The following is an 18,891-nucleotide window of genomic DNA, read 5'->3' as shown; positions in this document are numbered from 1 at the left end:
ACTGTATCAGAAGGTTGTTTTGTCTTCTTAATTTCCTTTTCCTTTAGGTTTGAGTGTTAAAATGTTCAGTCTAAAGTACTGCACAGGTTCAAATGACAGGGAGGTAACAGCACCGAGTAACTTAATTTTCATTGTTGAAGGTGATTATAACATATACTTAAAATTTTGGTGTCAGATACTAGCTTAAATCGGAGAAGGCAATGGCAGCCCACTCTAGGACTCTTGCCTGGAAAAATCCCATGGACAGAGGAGCCTGGCGGGCTGCCATCTATGGGGTCGCACAGAGTCAGACACAACTGAAGCAACTTAGCAGCAGCAGCATTAGCTTAAATAACTATAAAATCCATCTTTATTTAGAAAATGTTTTTAGTTTTCTGAAAGTAAGTAATTTAATGAAAGAACAAGATAAGTGGTCAAGTTAAGAAGCCAGAGCTGGACAGGGAAGAGTTACTACACTCTTGTGACAACATTTATCACACTCAGAGCATATTAACAATAACATATGACTTTAAAAGCTGCCTAGAATATGTACAAATGTGCTCTGACTAGAGGGTGCACGCAGTTTTAAGGAACTGAAAGAGGATGAGAACAGCAGGGCCAAGGGCACCTGGTGGGAGGAAACAAGGTCACAGAAGCAGGGAGAAGCCAGAAGCCAGAACCTGGAGGGTCTTATGGGTCATTTTAAGGACACATATTCATCTTAAAGGCAATAAATCGTAGCCATTGAAGAGTTTTGGTTGTGTTACTAACTAAACAACCACTTCTGCAAAGGATCTGGTATAGTTTCAGATACACAGTAAATAAATCCAGTAAACGTTGATTCCCTCACAAACACCCTCTAAAAAATTTACTTTTTATCTCAGTAGTGTATTTAACCAATTACAATCACAGGATCTTTATAAAATGAATTAGGGTTATTTAATGCTAATGTTGGAGAAGGAAATGGCAACCCACTCCAGTATTCTTGCCTGGAGTATCCCATGGACGGAGGAGCCTGGTGGGCTACAGTCCATGGGGTCGCAAAGAGTTGGACACGACGGAGAGATTTCACTTTCTTAATGTTAATCTAATGCCCATTTTCTCACAAGTTAATACAACAAAGTAGAATTCGAAATGCACTAGAAATTACAAGTTATTTATTGAATCATAACATGATCTTATATACTGCTAAAAAATAGAGTACAATTAAGCCAGCCTCTGTATGTCTACTTTGAGTGTACTCTTAGTTTCTAATACCAAATATTTGGTAAAGTGTATTAATGCCAAGATGAAACAGAAACAATCAACAATATAAAATTGTAAGTGACATAATTTAAGGGATCCAAAGGTCAATATTACAAATTTATTCAGCAAGTCAAAATACGCCTTCAAGGAAGGCTGAGGAACTTACCTAGAAACCGACTATTTCTATCAACTATCTAACCCACCATACAGTGTCTGTGCTCTATTTATGATTTCTGTCTTTTCAAATCTCTCATAGTTTCTCAAATGCTTCTGCTATAATCCATTAACACAGTTTGTAAACAATACAAGATTTCACCTAACACATTTCAGCAATGCATCTTAAAATTTACATTTGCACAGACAGAAAGAAGCTAATCTTACAGATTAAAAAAAAAAGTTAATAATCTTTGGTTCAGTAGTCAATTACCAGAGAGGCATGACATCAGGAAACCATATTCTTCCCAGGTGTTTGGAGACCTCAGTGTGAATTTCATCTAGGCTATAAACATCATCAGGTATCAAAACTTCCTCCATGATAGAGAGGTGGGTTAGCTTTCTCCCACACAGTCTCACAAACTCAATGAATGCACTGCAGCTAACTTCACATTCACTGAGGCCCAAGGCTGTTAAGTTTTTACAGTGTTCAGCAATACAAATAAGTTCATTATCAATGACCTGAAGACCATTAGCACATACAACTAACTCTATTAGTCGGGGACAGTTAAGACCTAGCCGTCCTAGAATCTCTTTGCTGACTGAACGACCAAAATAAAGATGAGTAACAGGGGTTTCTTCTTTGAAGAACGTCTCCATTTCCTCTTCATATAAAAAGAAGTACATAACAACATTCACTCCAGGGGAGTGTTTAGTAAGTGCATCCCAACTTTGTCTTTTAATAGAATGAAATTCAATTTGTCCAGGATTTTCACTCACAACATCTATTCGAAGATGCTCAATGTTAGCATGAGTCTCATTTGAAAGCGCCAGGAGAAGTTCATCACTTAGCATGTAATAATTCAATGCCAGTTCTCTAAGACCTTGACAATGATCAGCTACACAAAGGATTCCTGCAGGAAATGGGGGAAAAATCCTTAAACACAATGAGTATGGATACTCACACAACATTTTGTGAATTTAAATTTGTATCAGTTATTCATTATTTCCTAGAATAGACATCTAATGATTTCTGAGGAGATGGATGCTGATATATATAATTTGCATGCAAATCTGTATGTGTGTGTGTGTGTGCTCGTGTATATAAATAATTGTGTGCATATGTATACTTAGTCATGTCTGACTCTTTTGCAACCCCATGGTCTGTAGACCTCCAGGCACCTCTGTCCATGGAAATTCCCAGGCAAGAATTCTGGAGTGGATTGCCATGTCCTTCTCCAGGGGATCTTCCCCATCCGGGGATCAAACTCGCATCTCTTCTGTCTCCTGCACGTGCAGGCAGATTTTTTTACCACTGCACCACCTGAAAAGCCCCATATATATAATTATACATACAATAAAAAATATATATATAAGTAAGATACTCTTAGGAGAAGCAATTTAAACTATATTTAGCTTACATCAATACACTGAGTTCTTTTGAAAGAAAGATTAATGAATTACATCTCATAAGCATATAGTTTTCAACAGGAAATTATATTACTACTATTACTATAATAAAAACATCATATAAGCTTAAAAATATAACCTACCATCAGATGAAACATGAGGACAGCTACTCATTTTTAGGCGTCTTAGAGTATCACTATTATTGGCCACAAGAATGCTCAAAGAAGGATCATCCACTGGCATGTCTTCAATTTTGATTGACGACAATGATTCTGAGTTAACAAAAAGAACTGTAAGTGCTGACACAAAATGAGACTACCATGGCAATAAGAAAAAATTATAAAAACATTATTTTAAAATCTACAGCTGCAATAATTTCATCAAAACTATTCATTAATATATCAATATATGCTTATAATAACATAATAAAAGTGATCAACATATTACTGCTTTTCACAGTGCCATTAGCCAGGAGAAATAGCAAAGTATAGTTTTATTACTTTTATCATTGCTAAATGGAATAGTGAGAAAGGAAGAAGTTTCAAAGATTTCAAAAACACATCTTCCAATTATTTTCAATCTTAAGGATTTATTTTTCAACATTAAAAGGATATAATCTTATTTATTTCCTAGAATAGAGGTTGGCAAGTTATGGTCCACTGGCCAAGTCCAGTCCACTTTATCATATGGTTCATGAGTTAAGTATGGAAAGTGTTAGTCATTCATTCATGTCTGACTCTTCGCGACTCCAAGGACTGTAGTCCACCAGGTTCCTCTGACCATAGAATTCTCCAGGCAAGACTACTGGAGTGGGTCGCCATTCCCTTCTCCAGGGTATCTTCCGGACCCGGGGATCGAACCCAGGTCTCCCACACTGCAGGTAGATTCTTTATCATCTAAGCCACTGCATGGCTTTTACATTTTCAAATAGTTCAAAGAAAATTTTTAAAGAGGAGTACTTTGTGATAGGTAACAATTAAGTGAAGCTCTTTCAGGGTCCATAATTAAAGTCTGACTGCAGAAGAGCAGTGCGGGACTCATCTATGCACTGCTCTGCCTGCTTTCACACCACAGTGCTAGAAGTGAGCAGAATGACACGACCCACAAAGCCTGAAATTTACTATCTGGACTGAGTCAACACCCTAGTCCAGAATAAATAAACTCTTATCTGTTTTATTCATTCCTGTATTTCTAGCACCTAAAGTAGTATCTGGCACATAGTAAAAGTCAACATTTACTGTTGATAAATAAATGATGTCATATTCTTCAGAGACATTTTTTTCTAGCAAATTATCTAAACAAAGATACATTTTGAAAAATTTCTCTGTTTTGAAGATTGACAAACAAAAGTTTAGTTACAGTTTGACTTCATAATGGGTGGAACTCAGAACTTTTCAGATCCAGTATTTTTTGACACAAATAGAAAGTCTAGAAAACAAATCTATGCATTTTCCTTTTCAAAATCAACTTGGATTCTATCAAAGGCTCTACTGTCCCTATCAGAATGACCAAATTGGTTATACATCCTAATTCCTTTACAAGAAAACAACGGTTTATACTATTGTAAACTAGTTGCACAAATTCTCAAATGGTGGACAGCTAAACCTCTTTACTCAACTTTGATGTTGTTGTCCAGTCGTGCATGATTCTTTGTGACCCCATGGACTGCAGCACACCAGGCCTCCCTGTGCTTCACCATCTCCCAAAGTTTGCCCAAGTTTGTGTTCACTGCATCACTGATGCCATTCAGCCATCTCCTTCTCTGACACCCTCTTCTTCTTCTACCCTCAATCTTTCCCAGCATCAGGGACTTCAATGAATCAGCTGTTCACATCAGCTCAGTTCAGTCGCTCAGTCACGTCCAACTCTTTCCAACCCCATGGGCTCCAGCACGCCAGGGTTCCCTGTCCCTCACCAACTCCCAAAGCTTGCTCAAACTCATGTCTGTCAAGTCAGTGATGCCATCCAACCATCTCACCCTCTGTCATCCCCTTCTCCTCCTGCCTTCAATCTTTCCCAGTATCAGGGTCTTTTCCAAGGAGTCACTTCTTTGCATCAGGTGGCCAAAATACTGGAGTTTCAGCTTCACCATCAGGCCTTCCAATGAGTATTCAGGACTGATTTCCCTTAGGCTTGACTGGTTTTATCTCCTGGCAGTTCAAGGGACTCTTAAGTCTTCTCCAACAACACAGTTCAAAAGCATCAATTCCTTGGAAATCAGCTTTCTTTATAGTCCAATTCTCACACCCATACATGACTACTGGAAAAAAACATAGCTTTGACTAGAAGGACCTTTGTTGGCAAAGTAATGTCTCTGCTTTTTAATATGCTGTCTAGGTTGATCACAGATTTCCTTCCAAGGAGCAAGCATCTTTTAATTTCATGGCTGCAGTCACCATCTGCAGTGATTTTGAAGCCCAAGAAAATAAAGTCTCTCACTGTTTCCATTGTTTTCCCATCTGTTTGCCATGAAGTGATGGGACCAGATGCCATGATCTTAATATTCTGAATGTTAAGTTTTAAGCCAGCTTTTTCACTCTCCTCTTTCACTTTCATCAAAAGGCTCTTTAGTTCCTCTTTACTTTCTGCCATGGGGTGGTATCATCTGCATATCTGAGGTTATTGATGTTTCTCCCAGCAATCTTGTTCCAGCTTGTGCTTCATCCAAGCTGGCATTTCGCATGATGTACTCCGCATATAAGTTAAATAAGCAAGGTGACAATACACAGCCTTGATGTACTCCTTTCCCAATCTGGAACCAGTCTGTTGTTCCATGTCCGGTTCTAACTGCTGCTTCTTGACCTGCATACAGATTTCTCAGGAGGCAGGTAAGGTGGTCTAGTATTCTCATCTCTTAAAGAATTTTACAGTTTGTTGTGATCTACACAGTCAAAGGCTTTGGCATAATCCATAAAGCAGAAATAGATGCTTTTCAGGAATTCTCTTGCTTTTTCTCAAAAATACTGGAGCTTCAGCTTCAGCATCAATCCTTGCAATGGGTATTCATGGTTGATTTTCCTTAAGATTGACTGGTTTGATCTCCTTACTGTCCAAGGGACTTTTAGGAGTCTTCTCCAGCACCACAGTTTGAAGGCATCAATTCTTTGGTGCTCTGCCTTCTTCACGGTCCAGCTCTCACAACCATACATGACCACTGGGAAGACCACTATACAGACCTTTGTCAGCAGAGTGATGTCTCTGCTTTTCAACACACTGTCTAGGTTTGTGATAGTTTTCCTGCCAAGAAGCAATCATCTTCTGATTTCATAGCTGCAGTCACCATCCACAGTGATTTTAGAGCCCAAGAAGAGGACATCTGACACTACTCCCACCTTTTCCCCTATCTCTTTGCCATGAATTAATGGGGCTGGATGCCATGATCTTAGTTTTTTTAATATTTAGTTTTAACCTGGCTCCTTCACTCTCCTCCTTCACCCTCATCCAGAGGCTCTTTAGTTCCTCTTTGCTTTCTGCCATTAGAGTGGTATCATCCTCATATCAAACGTTGTTGATGTTTGTCCCTTCTGTCTTGATTCCAGCTTGTAACTCATCCAGACCGGCATTTCTCATGATGTGCTCAGTGTACAGGTTAAACAAACAGCCTGACAGCAGACAACACTGTTGTACTCCTTTCTCAATCCTGAACCAGTCAGCTGTTCCACACAGGGTTCTAACTGTTGCTTCTTAACCTACATACAGGTTTCTCAGGAGACAGGTAAGATGGTGTGGTATTCCCACCTCTTTTAAGAGCTTTCCACAATTTATTATGATCCACACAGTCAAAGGCTTTGGAGTCATCGATGAAACAGAGGTAGATGTTTTTCTGGAATTCCCTGGCTTTCTCTATGATCCACTGAATGTTGGCAATTTGATCTCTGGTTCCTCTTCCTTTTCTAAACCCAGGTTGGACATCTGGAAGTTCTTGGTTCTCAAAATGCTGAAGCCTAGGCTTGCAAGATTTTAGCATGATCTTACTAGCGCAGGAGATGAGTGCAATTATCCGATGTTCAGCACATTCTTTAGTACTACCCTTCTTGGGAACTGGGATGAGGATCGACCTTTTCCAGTCCTGTGGTCACTGCTGGGTCTTCCAGATTTGCTAACATATTGAATGTAACACCTTGATGGCATCATTCTTTAGGGTTTTGAATAGTTCTACTAAACTTTATGGTGCCAAAAATTATTAGAGGAAAAGAAATAGTTTACTCTTTTTCCTTAAGAAATGTAAGGTTTATTTCACTTTTAATCAACTTCCAAAGGACTCTTTCAGTCCTGAAGAACACATTTAAGCATCAGAGTACATATTTCATTATAGTAACAATGTATTAGTGCTTTTTAAAGACTTTTTTAAAAAAATGCAGACCATTTTCAAAGCTTTTATTGAATTTATTACAATACTGCTTCTCTTTCTATGTTTTTGGTTTTTTGGCTGCAAGGCATATGGGATCTTAGCTCCCCAATCAGGGACTGAATCCACATCCCCTGCACTGGAAGGCAAAGTCTTGACCACTGAACTGCCAGGGAAGTCCCTAGGTTAATACTTCTCAGGCAGATCAAAATTCTGTATCCATACATCACTTTCCCTCAGTCTGCAAATGAAAGAACTGAGGCGCAGAGACATCCACAACTTTGCCAGAAGCCACAGAGCTCATTTTGTGTGGCGGTGGGGCTTGGAATGAAGCCTCTGGTGACTGCCTCAGCTAACCCAGAAGCTGGCCCTGGAAGCTGATGTGCAGCAGAGAGATAGCCCAGAGTCTAAGAATTTCAGGCTAATCAGTTTCCCTATCTCATAAACAAGGAAATAACTATTTAGAAGTAGTAAGTTTTCATCTGATTACCTGAATCCCCAAGTGACCCATTTTTTTCAGCATACCTCTTAAAAAGATTAACAGGCTAAGCAGAAATGCATTCTAAAAGAGAGCCATGACCCAGTTAATGAGAAAGGAGATGCTGCTATTCCTCCATCCTCTTCTACAGGAAGGTTTCCATTAGTCAGTTTTACTGATGACCAGAGTTCAGTGCTTACTACACATGAGGCACTATTCTAATTCTGGGTTTATTATGGTAAATAAGCAAAAGAGAATCCCTGCCCTCAAGGAGTTGATGTCTTCTGTTTGAGGAGAAGAGTAAACATTAAATAAAAAGGTGATTTCAAGTCCTGATGAATGATGTAAAGAAAATAAAACACTGTAGAGAGTAACTAGAGGGGGTGTTGTTTTAGCAAAATGGGTCAAGGAGGGCCTCCCTGAGGACATGGCATTCAAGTCAAAGCCTGAATGAAGAGAAGTCAGTCATTAATTTCTGTGGCAGAGACTGCTGGTTGCTTCATAAGAACCATCATCCTTTCTTCTTTGGTAATCTGGTTCTAATTCTTAGCTGGGCATACTGCCACCCAGCTAAAAGACTTTCCTCGCTTCCCAGAGATGTGCTGTGGCCACAGAGCTAAGCTGCCCAGTAAGACAGACAAAAGTCCTATGTGGTACTTATGGCTAGTCTTGCACACCTTGAAAGGGAGAGGGCACACTCTTCTCCCCCCATTTATTCCCTCCAGTGGTCTAGAACAAGGACGTGATGGCTGGAGCACAGAAAGCCATCTTGGGAAATGAAAATGAAGTAAACACCGTGGAGATAAAGGAAGTGCCTAGGCAGAATGTGGGTTCCAAATGACTTCATACCAGCTAGGGACTGTGGCCCTATGGATTTCTTTAGTATAACAGAAATAAACCTCACTCATGTTTTCAAGCCACTGTTATTTTGGAATTGCAAGGATGCCAACACTATCCTAATCAGTATAGTACATTTAGTTAAATATTACACCTCCAATGGAGCAACTATAGAATTACAGGAAAGATATCCACTACTGGCCCTACACATTCTACATTCAATGTAACTATGTAAACTGGCACTTGAAAATTCTAAATATACCACCTAGATTTTATATTAATGATATCTGCTGTGAAACATTAAAATTAAAAAGTAGACCTGAAGAATGAAACCATGCATTAGATATCTCATCAAAAATATCTAATGTGTATCTAAGTTCTAGTCAACAAAAACCTGCTTTTAAGTAATTATTTGAATGCAAGTAAGGTTGTGATCTATTTTTAGGAAAAGCATTATGTTTGACTGAAAGCATGCTCAGTCGCTTAGTCATGTCTGATTCTGCAGCTCCAGGGACTGTAGCACTCCAGGCTCCTCTGTCCATGGAATTTTTCAGGCAAGAATACTGGAGTGGGTTTCCATTTCTCTCCCCAGGGAATCTTCCCAACCCAGGGATCAAACTCGCATCTCTTGCATCTCCTGCATCGGCAGGGAGATTCTTTACCACTAGCACCACCTGGGAAGCCCTTTGTTTGTCTAGTTCAATAATATTTAAGAATTGTAGTGGATCTCACAAAAAAATCATCTTTACCTTTGACATATTCATAAAACTTGGCTTGGCCGTTGAAATTAAGCCCAAAGTCTGGATAGAACAATTTACCAGCTGAGAAAGTATATCACAGGCAGCTTCTGCTGACTCAGTACTACTATCAACCTACAAAGACAATTTAAAATCTTAATTTCATGAATGTAACATTAGAAAGTTACTGGCAATATAATTATTTAACAGAATTCAATATGCAACTACAAAACTGTACTTATACCTTCAACCTATAAAATAAATGAGTATTTTTTCTCTAATACACACTATCTTGGACAAAAAAGGAAAAGCAGAGATGATGACAAATGAACTTTCTAAGCACTTTATACTTTCGAATCTTGTAAGATCAGCTGAATTTTAATAATGGCATCTACATGAAGGAAGCTGAAGTTTATTCAATTGTAGCTCAAGTACTACATCTAAATCTATACAAGTAATAACAAAGAAGCAGGAAATAGTTTGGGATAAGAATTCTGAAAAATTCATTGACTGTTTCAATATAATGATCTAACACAAATACTAACAAAACTTAAGTCATTGCTTTTATATACTGCTTATTTTTCTTACCTTAAAGCTGACATACTGGAGATGGGCAGCATGCTTTTTAATGATCTGCTGAATGAGATCAGGATGAGTGGAGTTAAAATATGAAGTAGCTGACTGGTTCAGCTCAAACTCAAACTTTCTCCAAAGGTCAGGTATGTGGAAAACTTCATTCCATCTCCTACAGACAGAAGATGCCCGGGCTCGATCTATTAAAGGAAGATACTGAAAAACGCGTAACACTACGTGGTGAGGCAAATTCCCTCAGTCCAGAAGAGCAGCACACATGTGAGCCTGGCTGAGAGAAGGACAGCACCCAAGTTTTGGCTGTTTCACTGCAGGTAAGGACTGGAGAACTTCATTCATGCAAGGTAAACGGTTCCTCTTCATTCTGTAAACAGTAAACAATGGTAAGTGGTAATTTCCCCCACATTCCCATCCTATATTTTGCTTTAATTGTATGGAATAACATCAGAAGATGAGAAGCAGTTTAAGACAATTTTGACAGGAATCTTTCTTTCATGCATTAATAGGCACTACTTAGCACTAGACATACAGAGATAAACAGGAGGAAAAAGTCAAAATGTTAGTCACTCAGTCACGTTTGACTTGCTGCGACCCCATGGACTGTAGCCCACCAGGCTCCTCTGTTCATGGGATTCCCCAGGCAAGGATACTGGATTGGACAGCCATTCCCCTCTCCAGGTAATCTTCCTGACCCAGGTTTCCCATCTGCCGGCAGATTCTTTACAATTTGAGCCACCGGAGATGCCCTAAATAGGAGGGAACTTGTTCTCAAAGAGCTAGGGTGAAACAGCAAAACACAGTGATGAATGCCATCACTGAAACTGGACCAGCTGATGGAAGTTTAAGGGAATGGCATGTTTCTGAGTTTGTATGTGGGAGGGGGTAGTTGGGGTAAGTTTCCAGGAAGAAAGGTCCAGGGAAGCAGTGCATGTGCCTGGTTCATTCCTAGTCAATTACTGTATTCTCACTCTCACACTGCGATTGTTCTGAGAACTCCAGGCAGGGGTGGGATTGTGGGGATCGTTGGGAGATAGAAAACATAATTAAAAGCATGGATCTGGGTAAGTCCCAACTCTACTATTTACCAACCATGTGATCCTGTCTGAGCAAATTAATACAAGCCTCAGCTTCCTCACCTGAAAAGCAGGGAGAACTACACTGCCAGTCTCATAATGTTGCTGAGAGGATTAAAGTAACTCAAGTGCCAGCCCATAGTAAGTGCTCAATAAATGCTGCCGTCATTGTTAAATCATCTAATGCATTTTCCTGAACAAATTTCATTATGTTGCTTAAGCTGGAACACAGTTCCAACAAAAAGCCAAATGACCTGTGACAGTTTTCAGATGACACCCAGGACATGGGAGCTCTAGAGAAGCAGGATATGGCAGGGACAGAAGCCGTAGCAACATACTGGGTCCTCACCAGCTGATTAAATATAGCAAAGGAATGAGCATTCTTTCCCAACAGAAAGAAAGGATAACTCCCTATCAGGTATTAGTCAGCTTGAGACAAAACTAAGTGCCAACAAAATTCAGGTCTAGATATACCTAAATATATAGGGCTATCTTGTACATATATTTTACATAAAAATTCAAAGTATTTTAAGTATACAATTTAAAATAGTGATGAAGATAGTTCTGAATTTTATTCAACTTTGGTTGACTCTTTAACCCTCTTCTTATCCTTGAATGCTAGGAATGTATATGTGGAAGATTTGGTATCATAACTGAAACATACCTTCAAATCTAATGAAATATTTATTTAATATGTAAATATCCCTATCTGGTGAGTCACTCTGTCTGATGGGAAACATTTCTTAACCACAATGTAGAGATGGATCCCAGAAATAGGAATGGTCTATAAAATCACTGAGCAAAATGAAAGGTCATCTTTAGGGTTTGGGAAAGGGAAGGGGGGGAGGGTAGGAAAAAATTATATCTCAAGCACTAGGCAAAAGAGCCAGTGCACATCTTAATCTGACTAAACCAGTTTATGTGCATAACTGAGCAATACAATGTAGAATATGCACAACTGCTGACATCAATAATTCAAAGCATGTACTATTTTAAAGGGTTAATTCCTTAAACAAAATACAATGGCCCAAGGAAAGCAAAGGAATGGATGTTAGATACTCACCTCTGAAGTTGAGCATATTTACTGACATTTTGCTTATAACTGTTTTATTAGGAAGCCCACAGAATGGAAAGCTAAATTTTACTAAGGAATTGCCAAAAAGTTATCCCTAACATAATCCCTCATTAAAAAAGCAGTGAAGCCAAAAATAAAACAAAGACTTCATCCAAATGCCCAGTTAGAAAACTGCCTTGTGATTCTAAATAAAGGAATTGTGCTATATATTAAATCTGCATGCAACAGGGATTAAATGTTAAACCTGTGTATCTGTTAAAATCATTAAGTTGCCAATTCACTGACAGAGTCACCATAAATAACTAAACGATAGTATGCACCATAATTCTATCAAAAAATAACATCTTAGTTTTCTTTTTCCTCACGTATATCAACTTTCAAAATAGAAAACCCATCCACAAACCATAAATTTTATATGAAGTAACTGTTTAGCAATGAGCATCAGGAAAATAGTATCAAGTGCAAGACAAAGGTATCTTTATTAGCTTGAAAACCTTGACATAGAAATTCCAGCCTAAGCGTATACAATCATTTTTCAAACTACCAACTTTCTTACCTAAAGAAGGCTCCCAAGTTACAGTTCACGGTGAATGAACGAAATGAAGTAACTGCTGCCATAGGGTACTCACCAATATCCATTTGATTTCACTTCCTAGCTTGGCAAAACACCACAAAAACACATTCATCAGAATATATAAGTAAAAATTCAGCAATTTTTATGCTTAGGGCATTTATATATAATTGTATATGTTGAAAGTTTTTATCAGAAAATTACTGATTCCCAAACTATTTTCCACTCAGAAGAAAAGCTGTCCATTAAAGCAAAAACAAAAACAAAATACCACTAGCCTGATCAATAGAAATAGTGCAACACTCGCCAGGAATTACACATGAAGCTCTACTCAAACAGAAGACTGTGGATCAAACAGTCAAATGAGGGCTTTAAAAATTCACATTTTAATAAAAACATATAGGGAGTTACTACAAAACAATCAAGGTAGCCCATGATTACATTTGTTAATAGGCTATGTAAATCTTTCAGTTCCAGTTTTTAGAAACACGTAACACCACTACTTTTCATACTGTTCATGGGGTTCTCAAGGTAAGAATACTGAAGTGGTTTGCCATTCCCTTCTCCAGTGGACCACATTTTGTCAGAACTCTCCGCCATGACCCGTCCGTCTTGGGTGGCCCTACACGGCACGGCTCATAGTTTCTTTGAGTTAGACAAGGCTGTGGTCCATGTGATCAGATTGGTTAGTTTTCCGTGACTGTGGTTTTCATTCTGTCTGCCCTCTGAAGGAGAAGGAAAAGAGGCTTATAGAAGCTTGTGATGGGACAGACTGACTGAGGGGGAAACTGGGTCTTGTTCTGATGGGCAGAGCCATGCTCAGTAAATCTTTAATTCAATTTTCTGTTGATGGGGAGGGCTGTGTTCCCTCCCTGTTGTTTGACCTGAGGCCAAACTATGAAGAAGGTAATGAAAATAATGGCGACTTCCTTCAAAAGGCCCCATGCATGCACTGCCGCACTCAGTGCCCCCAGCCCTGCAGCAGGCCACCGCCGACCCACGCCTCCTCCAGAGACTCCTGGAAACTCACGGGCAAGTCTGGCTCAGTCTCTTGTGGGGTCACTGCTCCTTTTTCCTGAGTCCTGATACACACAAGGTTTTGTTCGTGCCCTCCAAGAGTCTGTTTCCCCAGTCTTGTGTAAGTTCTGGGGGCTCTATGGTGGGGTTAATGGCAACCTCTTCCAAGAGGCCTAATGCCATACCCAGGTCTACTGCACCCAGAGCCCCTGCCCCTGCAGCAGTCCATTGCTGACCCGTACCTCCGCAGGAGACGCTCAAACACAGTTCTGGTTCAGTCTCTACAGGGTATCTGGGTCCTGGTGCACACAAGGTTTGTTTGAGCCCTCCAAGAGTCTCTGGTGGGTAAGGGGTTTGATTCTAAACATGATTTTGCCCCTCCTACCATCTTGCTGGGGCTTCTCCTTTGCCCTTGGACGTGGGGTCTCTTTTTTTGGTGGGATCCAACATTCTCCTGTTGACGGTTATTCAGCAGCAAGTTGTAATTTTGGAGTTCTTGCAGGAGAAGATGAGCGCACATCCCTCTACTCCACCATCTTGGAGAAAATATTGGCTTAAAACTCAACAATCAGAAAACTAAGATCATGGCATCTGGTTCCATCACATCATGACAAATAGACAGGGAAACAGTGGAAACAGCAGCTGACTTTATTTTTCTGGGCTCAAAAATCACTGCAGATGGTGACTGCAGCCATGAAATTAAAAGACGCTTACTCCTTGGAAGAAAAGCTATGACCAACCTAGACAACATATTAAAAAGCAGAGACATTACTTTGCCAACAAAGGTCTGTCTAGTCAAAGCTATGGTTTTTCCAGTAGTCATGCATGGATGTGAGAGTTGGACTATAAAGAAAGCTGAGTTCCGAAGAATTGATGCTTTTGGACTGTGGTGTTGGAGAAGGCTCTTGGGAGACCCCTAGACTGCAAGGAGATCAAACCAGTCAATCCTAAAGGAAATCAGTCCTGAATATTCATTGGAAGGACTGATGCTGAAGCTGAAGCTCCGATATTTTGGCCACCCGACGTAAAGAACTGACTCATTAGAAAAAACCCTGATACTGGGAAAGATTGAAGGCAGGAGGAGAAGGGGAAAACAGAGGATAAGATGGCTGGATGGCATCACCGACTTGAAGGACATGAGTTTGAGCAAGCTCCGGGAGTTGGTGATGGACAGGGAAGCCTGGTGTGCTGTAGTCCATGGGGTCGCAAAGAGTTGGACACAACTGAGCGACTGAACTGAACACTTCTACAGTTATAATAATTAAATAAGCAGACAGAACTTTTATTATTTATCATTCCCATATGAAAGTAGTTTGACTAGTCTGCTGTTAACATAAGCGTCCATGATTTTTATATTTTTCACCTGTATTGACAGATATAATTGATTTGTTCATGATTGATTCATATTTTCTTTGAGGTTTGATCAATTTCTGTGACTTATCAGAGTTAGAAGCAGTCTATGGACACAGAAGAAAATAGTAACAGGTCTACACCAGGCATGGCAAATAGATGGGGAAGCAATGGAAACAATGACAGAACTTTATTTTCTTGCACTCCAAAATCACTGTGGACAGTGACTGCAGCCAAGAAATTAAAAGAAGCTTGCTCCTTGAAAGAAAAGCAATGACAAACTTAACAGCATATTAAAAAGCACAGACATTACTTGGCTCTAAAAGGTCCATACAGTCAAAGCTATGGTTTTTCCAGTAGTCATGTATGGATGTGAGAGTTGGACAATAAAAACGGCTGAGCACTAAAGAATTGATGCCTTCAAACTGTGCTGCTGGAGAAGACTCTTACAGAGTCCCTTGGTCTGCAAGGAGATCAAACCAGTCAGTCCTGAAGGAGATCAACCTTGAATATTCATTGGAAGGACTGATGCTGAAGCTGAAGTTCCAACCCTTTGGTCACCTGATACGAAAAGCCAACTCCCTGGAAAAGACCCTGATGCTGGGAAAGATTAAAGACAGGAAGAGAAAGGGACAGCAGAGGATGAGACGGTTGGATGGCATCACTGACTCAATGGACATGAGTTTGAGCAAACTCTGGCAGACAGTGAAGGACAGAGAAGCCTGGGGTGCTGCAGTCCATGGGGTCGTAAAGAGTCGGACACAACTGAGTGACTGAACCACAACAACAATACCAGGATAAAACTCATTGTCTGGGCATCACGGATAAGTGTCATAAAGTAAAAATAAATAAACGCACTCTGCTACTTTTTGTAAGCCTAATTCAGTTACACATATCGAGTGGGGGAGACAACTTAATAATCCACTAAAAACTTCTCTTCGATCTCTAACGCCCACCATCAGCCAGCTCTCTTCTCTCTTCTCTCTGAATCCTACTGCTAAAACAGAGCTCTGGAGGACAGACGGAGAATGAATTAGAGCTCAATATCCCCAGTTTGATTTCCAGACTGCCAAGTGTTGCTCTACTATCCTACAAACCCTATCTTCCAGATAATGGCAAGGTCAGCTCTCTCTCCTTTATATTCTACTCCAGGAATAAGCAGATGGGGGCCACAGGGACACTTTACAAAGGAAGAGAGAGGTAAGTCAAGTGATTTATACTTTCCGAACCAAATGACACACAGTTTTATTTACCACAGAAACTTTTCTACTGAGTTATCAATATGGCTAATTCTGTGTATGCAGGCCATGCTTTATGCTAGAAAACACGGGATAAATCTGAAAAGGATATATAAATAGGGAATCTCTACCTAAGACCCAGAAGTAGGCGTTGTGAAGGTACCTAACTCACATCAGCTCACTGGAGTTTTTAAGATCAGATGAATTACTTTCCTGGTGGCTAAAGAAACTTGACTGCTATTTTAAGAGTCACCAAATAGTGAGGATTGCTGGAAGACAAAACCAGAATTTAGGACCCCATCAGGTGGTAAGCCACAATCTGAAACATGCAGAAATGAGAAAAATTGACAGTGATCACAAGCACAAAACGGGTTTATCAGCACTTGGGAAAAAAACGTAACGATGATTCAAAGTCCACTTCGGGGCTTCACTAACCACCCTAACTCAGTTTCCCTTTTTAAAATATGCTTATTAATTTGGCAGATAGGTGACCCTGTGAATCAGAGCCTCTAAAAGTATCTAGTAACTCTCCCACAGTATTCTTGAGGGAAAGATAATCAAAGACAGGTTACTAAACATCCAAAGCCTGCCTGGAAGCAGTAATGAAAGCAACTATCTTCTGCACCATCACCAGGTTCTTCCAGATTGATGAAATGAATACACACAAGGCACTTCTAAAAACTTCAAGTTTTTAAGAGTCACAACAGTAGAAATACTGTGTAAACACTACAGATAAAGAATAAAGGTTTAAAACTACCTAAAAACTGAGACAAATTTGTTGGAAGCAACAAGATGAAAATGAACAAAAATAATGAGCAAATGTCCTTAAACGACTTTTCTAAAGTGGCACGCAGAGAAATCAGATTGCTCCCCCCACATGCAAGCGACCTCTGTTAGGAAGTCTGAAATCCTAGTAGTCATCAGTGCAATGGCCAGAGAGGTGTGGCCTGGACAGGGGAGCAGAAGATTTATTTCAAAATATAGTTTTGAAACTTGACTGCTTGACAGAATATTAATAAAAGAGTAAATTGTGCCAAAGGGCAAATTCTTCCCACTGAACATATCCCGGAGGACAAAACATAACTTTTTACAAATGTTGTCAAAAATATTTATGTTCTTTACAACCCACATGACCTCTGAGTTCCATTCTAAATCTAAAATCTACAAGTTTTTAAAATATGAAAGTCAAACTACAGTATCATCAAAGTTCCAACAGGACATAAATAATTGGTATGTATTTATGTCAAACAAATCTTTATTAAAGCAGTGATTGCCAACTTTCTACTGTTGTGACTCTTAAAAATTTGAACTGGGCAATGTGTTTAAATCCTTGAAACTGGGGTGGGGGAGGGTCTCAGCTGTTCCCCTCTCTTAACCTTCCCCACCTCTCCTCCCAACTCCGAAGAGAAAAGGGAATGAAGACTGCAAGCCAGGCTCTCTACAGGGAAGGCTTCTGAAATGGGGAGAGTCTCTTCTCAGTGTTGGTTACACCCAGGGATCTTAACAATTAATACAAAGGATTCAAGAAGGCATTCTGCAACATTTTTCTGAGCAAATAATCGGTTTTTCCACTTCATATTTTGGGGGAAATTTCTGGGCACAGGTAACTAAAGACAAAACCAGTAACACCTAAAAGGGCACAGATTATTATTCCAAATCACAGGGAAAGCTTGTGTCTACTTTTCTCCAGGACATGCCTTTGTAAATATAAATTCTTAACAAGCTCCTCCTGTAAGGGAAAACACTTCAAGTCATCGTGCAAAAGCGACCGCGTAATCAGTAATCATACAGGTAATGAAAACATCAACTAATACGCGTTTAAGAGAGATGTTAAAACGAATATGACCCGTTCAGAGCTTACCCTCCAAAGATGAACAAAATGACTAAATTCGGGAAACCCGGGTTCCGGGCTGAGCTCTGCAGAAAAACCACCGTGGGAAGAAACGAACAACCCGAGGCTGTAAAACCTCAGACAGAAGACCCCACCTCAAGGAAAAGCAAATGCGGGGGTGGGGGTTGGCCACGGCAATCTGGCCTGGGGGCGGGGGGAGTCTCCAGCCGGGGGTGCCCCCTCCCGCTCCCCGTCTCGGGGAGCCCAGTGCCCGAGCTGAGGACGCCAGCTCGCGCCTCCTCGTTCCCAGAGAAAGCGCGCTGGCCGGGTCCCCAAACCACAACCCGCCCCAGGCAGGACCCGCGCTCCGGCCCGCGGCTTCCTCAAAGCTAGCAGAGGCGCAGCCCCCCACAGACCTCCGCGCACCCCACAAGAAAGGATACTGGAGACATACAACCGCGTGTCCTTCCGCGCGCCCGGGCCTTCGCCAGCCGGGCTGCGGCGGCGGGACAGGTCCGCCTAGTTCGAGCTCTGGGCGGCTGCCCTGGAACCGGATGCGCTGGGCCCCGGGCGAAGACCCCAGAGCCCGCGGGCGTCCCCCAGGCCCTCCCCCGGCCCCGCCCCCGGGCGGCAACGCATGCGCGCAGCTCCAAATGTCTCAGGGGACCTGTGCGTGCCGGCTCCCACCTGCTCAGGGGCATCTCCTTAAGTGGTGACTGGAAGGTTTTTCTGCCTGCTGGCCTTCAGCTAAATGACGGGACACCTGCGCGGTGAAATCTTAACGACCAGCCCATCCGAATGGGAGTGAATTCACAGTTCCAGCTTCTAGAACGTAACTTCCCTGCGAAGTGCACCTTTTATTAATACACAGATACATGAAACTTAAAATACTGAAAGTGTTAACAGTTCAGTGTTAAATATGTGTACATCAACTCCCTATCCTGTGCCACATCTCACT

General features: G+C 40.8%; 1 protein-coding gene across 1 annotated transcript; it reads right to left on the bottom strand.

Moving 5' to 3' along the window:
• Nucleotides 1-1,119: 1,119 nt before the first annotated feature.
• On the bottom strand, nt 1,120-18,543 carry LOC122700161 (F-box/LRR-repeat protein 21-like). Its single transcript, XM_043912835.1, is given in 6 exon segments — nt 1,120-2,291; nt 2,931-3,102; nt 9,200-9,322; nt 9,776-10,142; nt 17,964-18,022; nt 18,379-18,543. Coding segments are annotated over 4 exon segments (1,305 nt in total). The 5' UTR covers nt 10,142; nt 17,964-18,022; nt 18,379-18,543; the 3' UTR covers nt 1,120-1,647.
• Between the last annotated feature and the right edge of the window lie 348 nt (nt 18,544-18,891).

Source organism: Cervus elaphus, chromosome 9 (genome assembly GCF_910594005.1).
Source record: "Cervus elaphus chromosome 9, mCerEla1.1, whole genome shotgun sequence".
NCBI lineage: Eukaryota > Metazoa > Chordata > Mammalia > Artiodactyla > Cervidae > Cervus > Cervus elaphus.
Note: the sequence above shows the minus strand (reverse complement) of the source record. Positions and strands in the feature narration are given on the sequence as shown.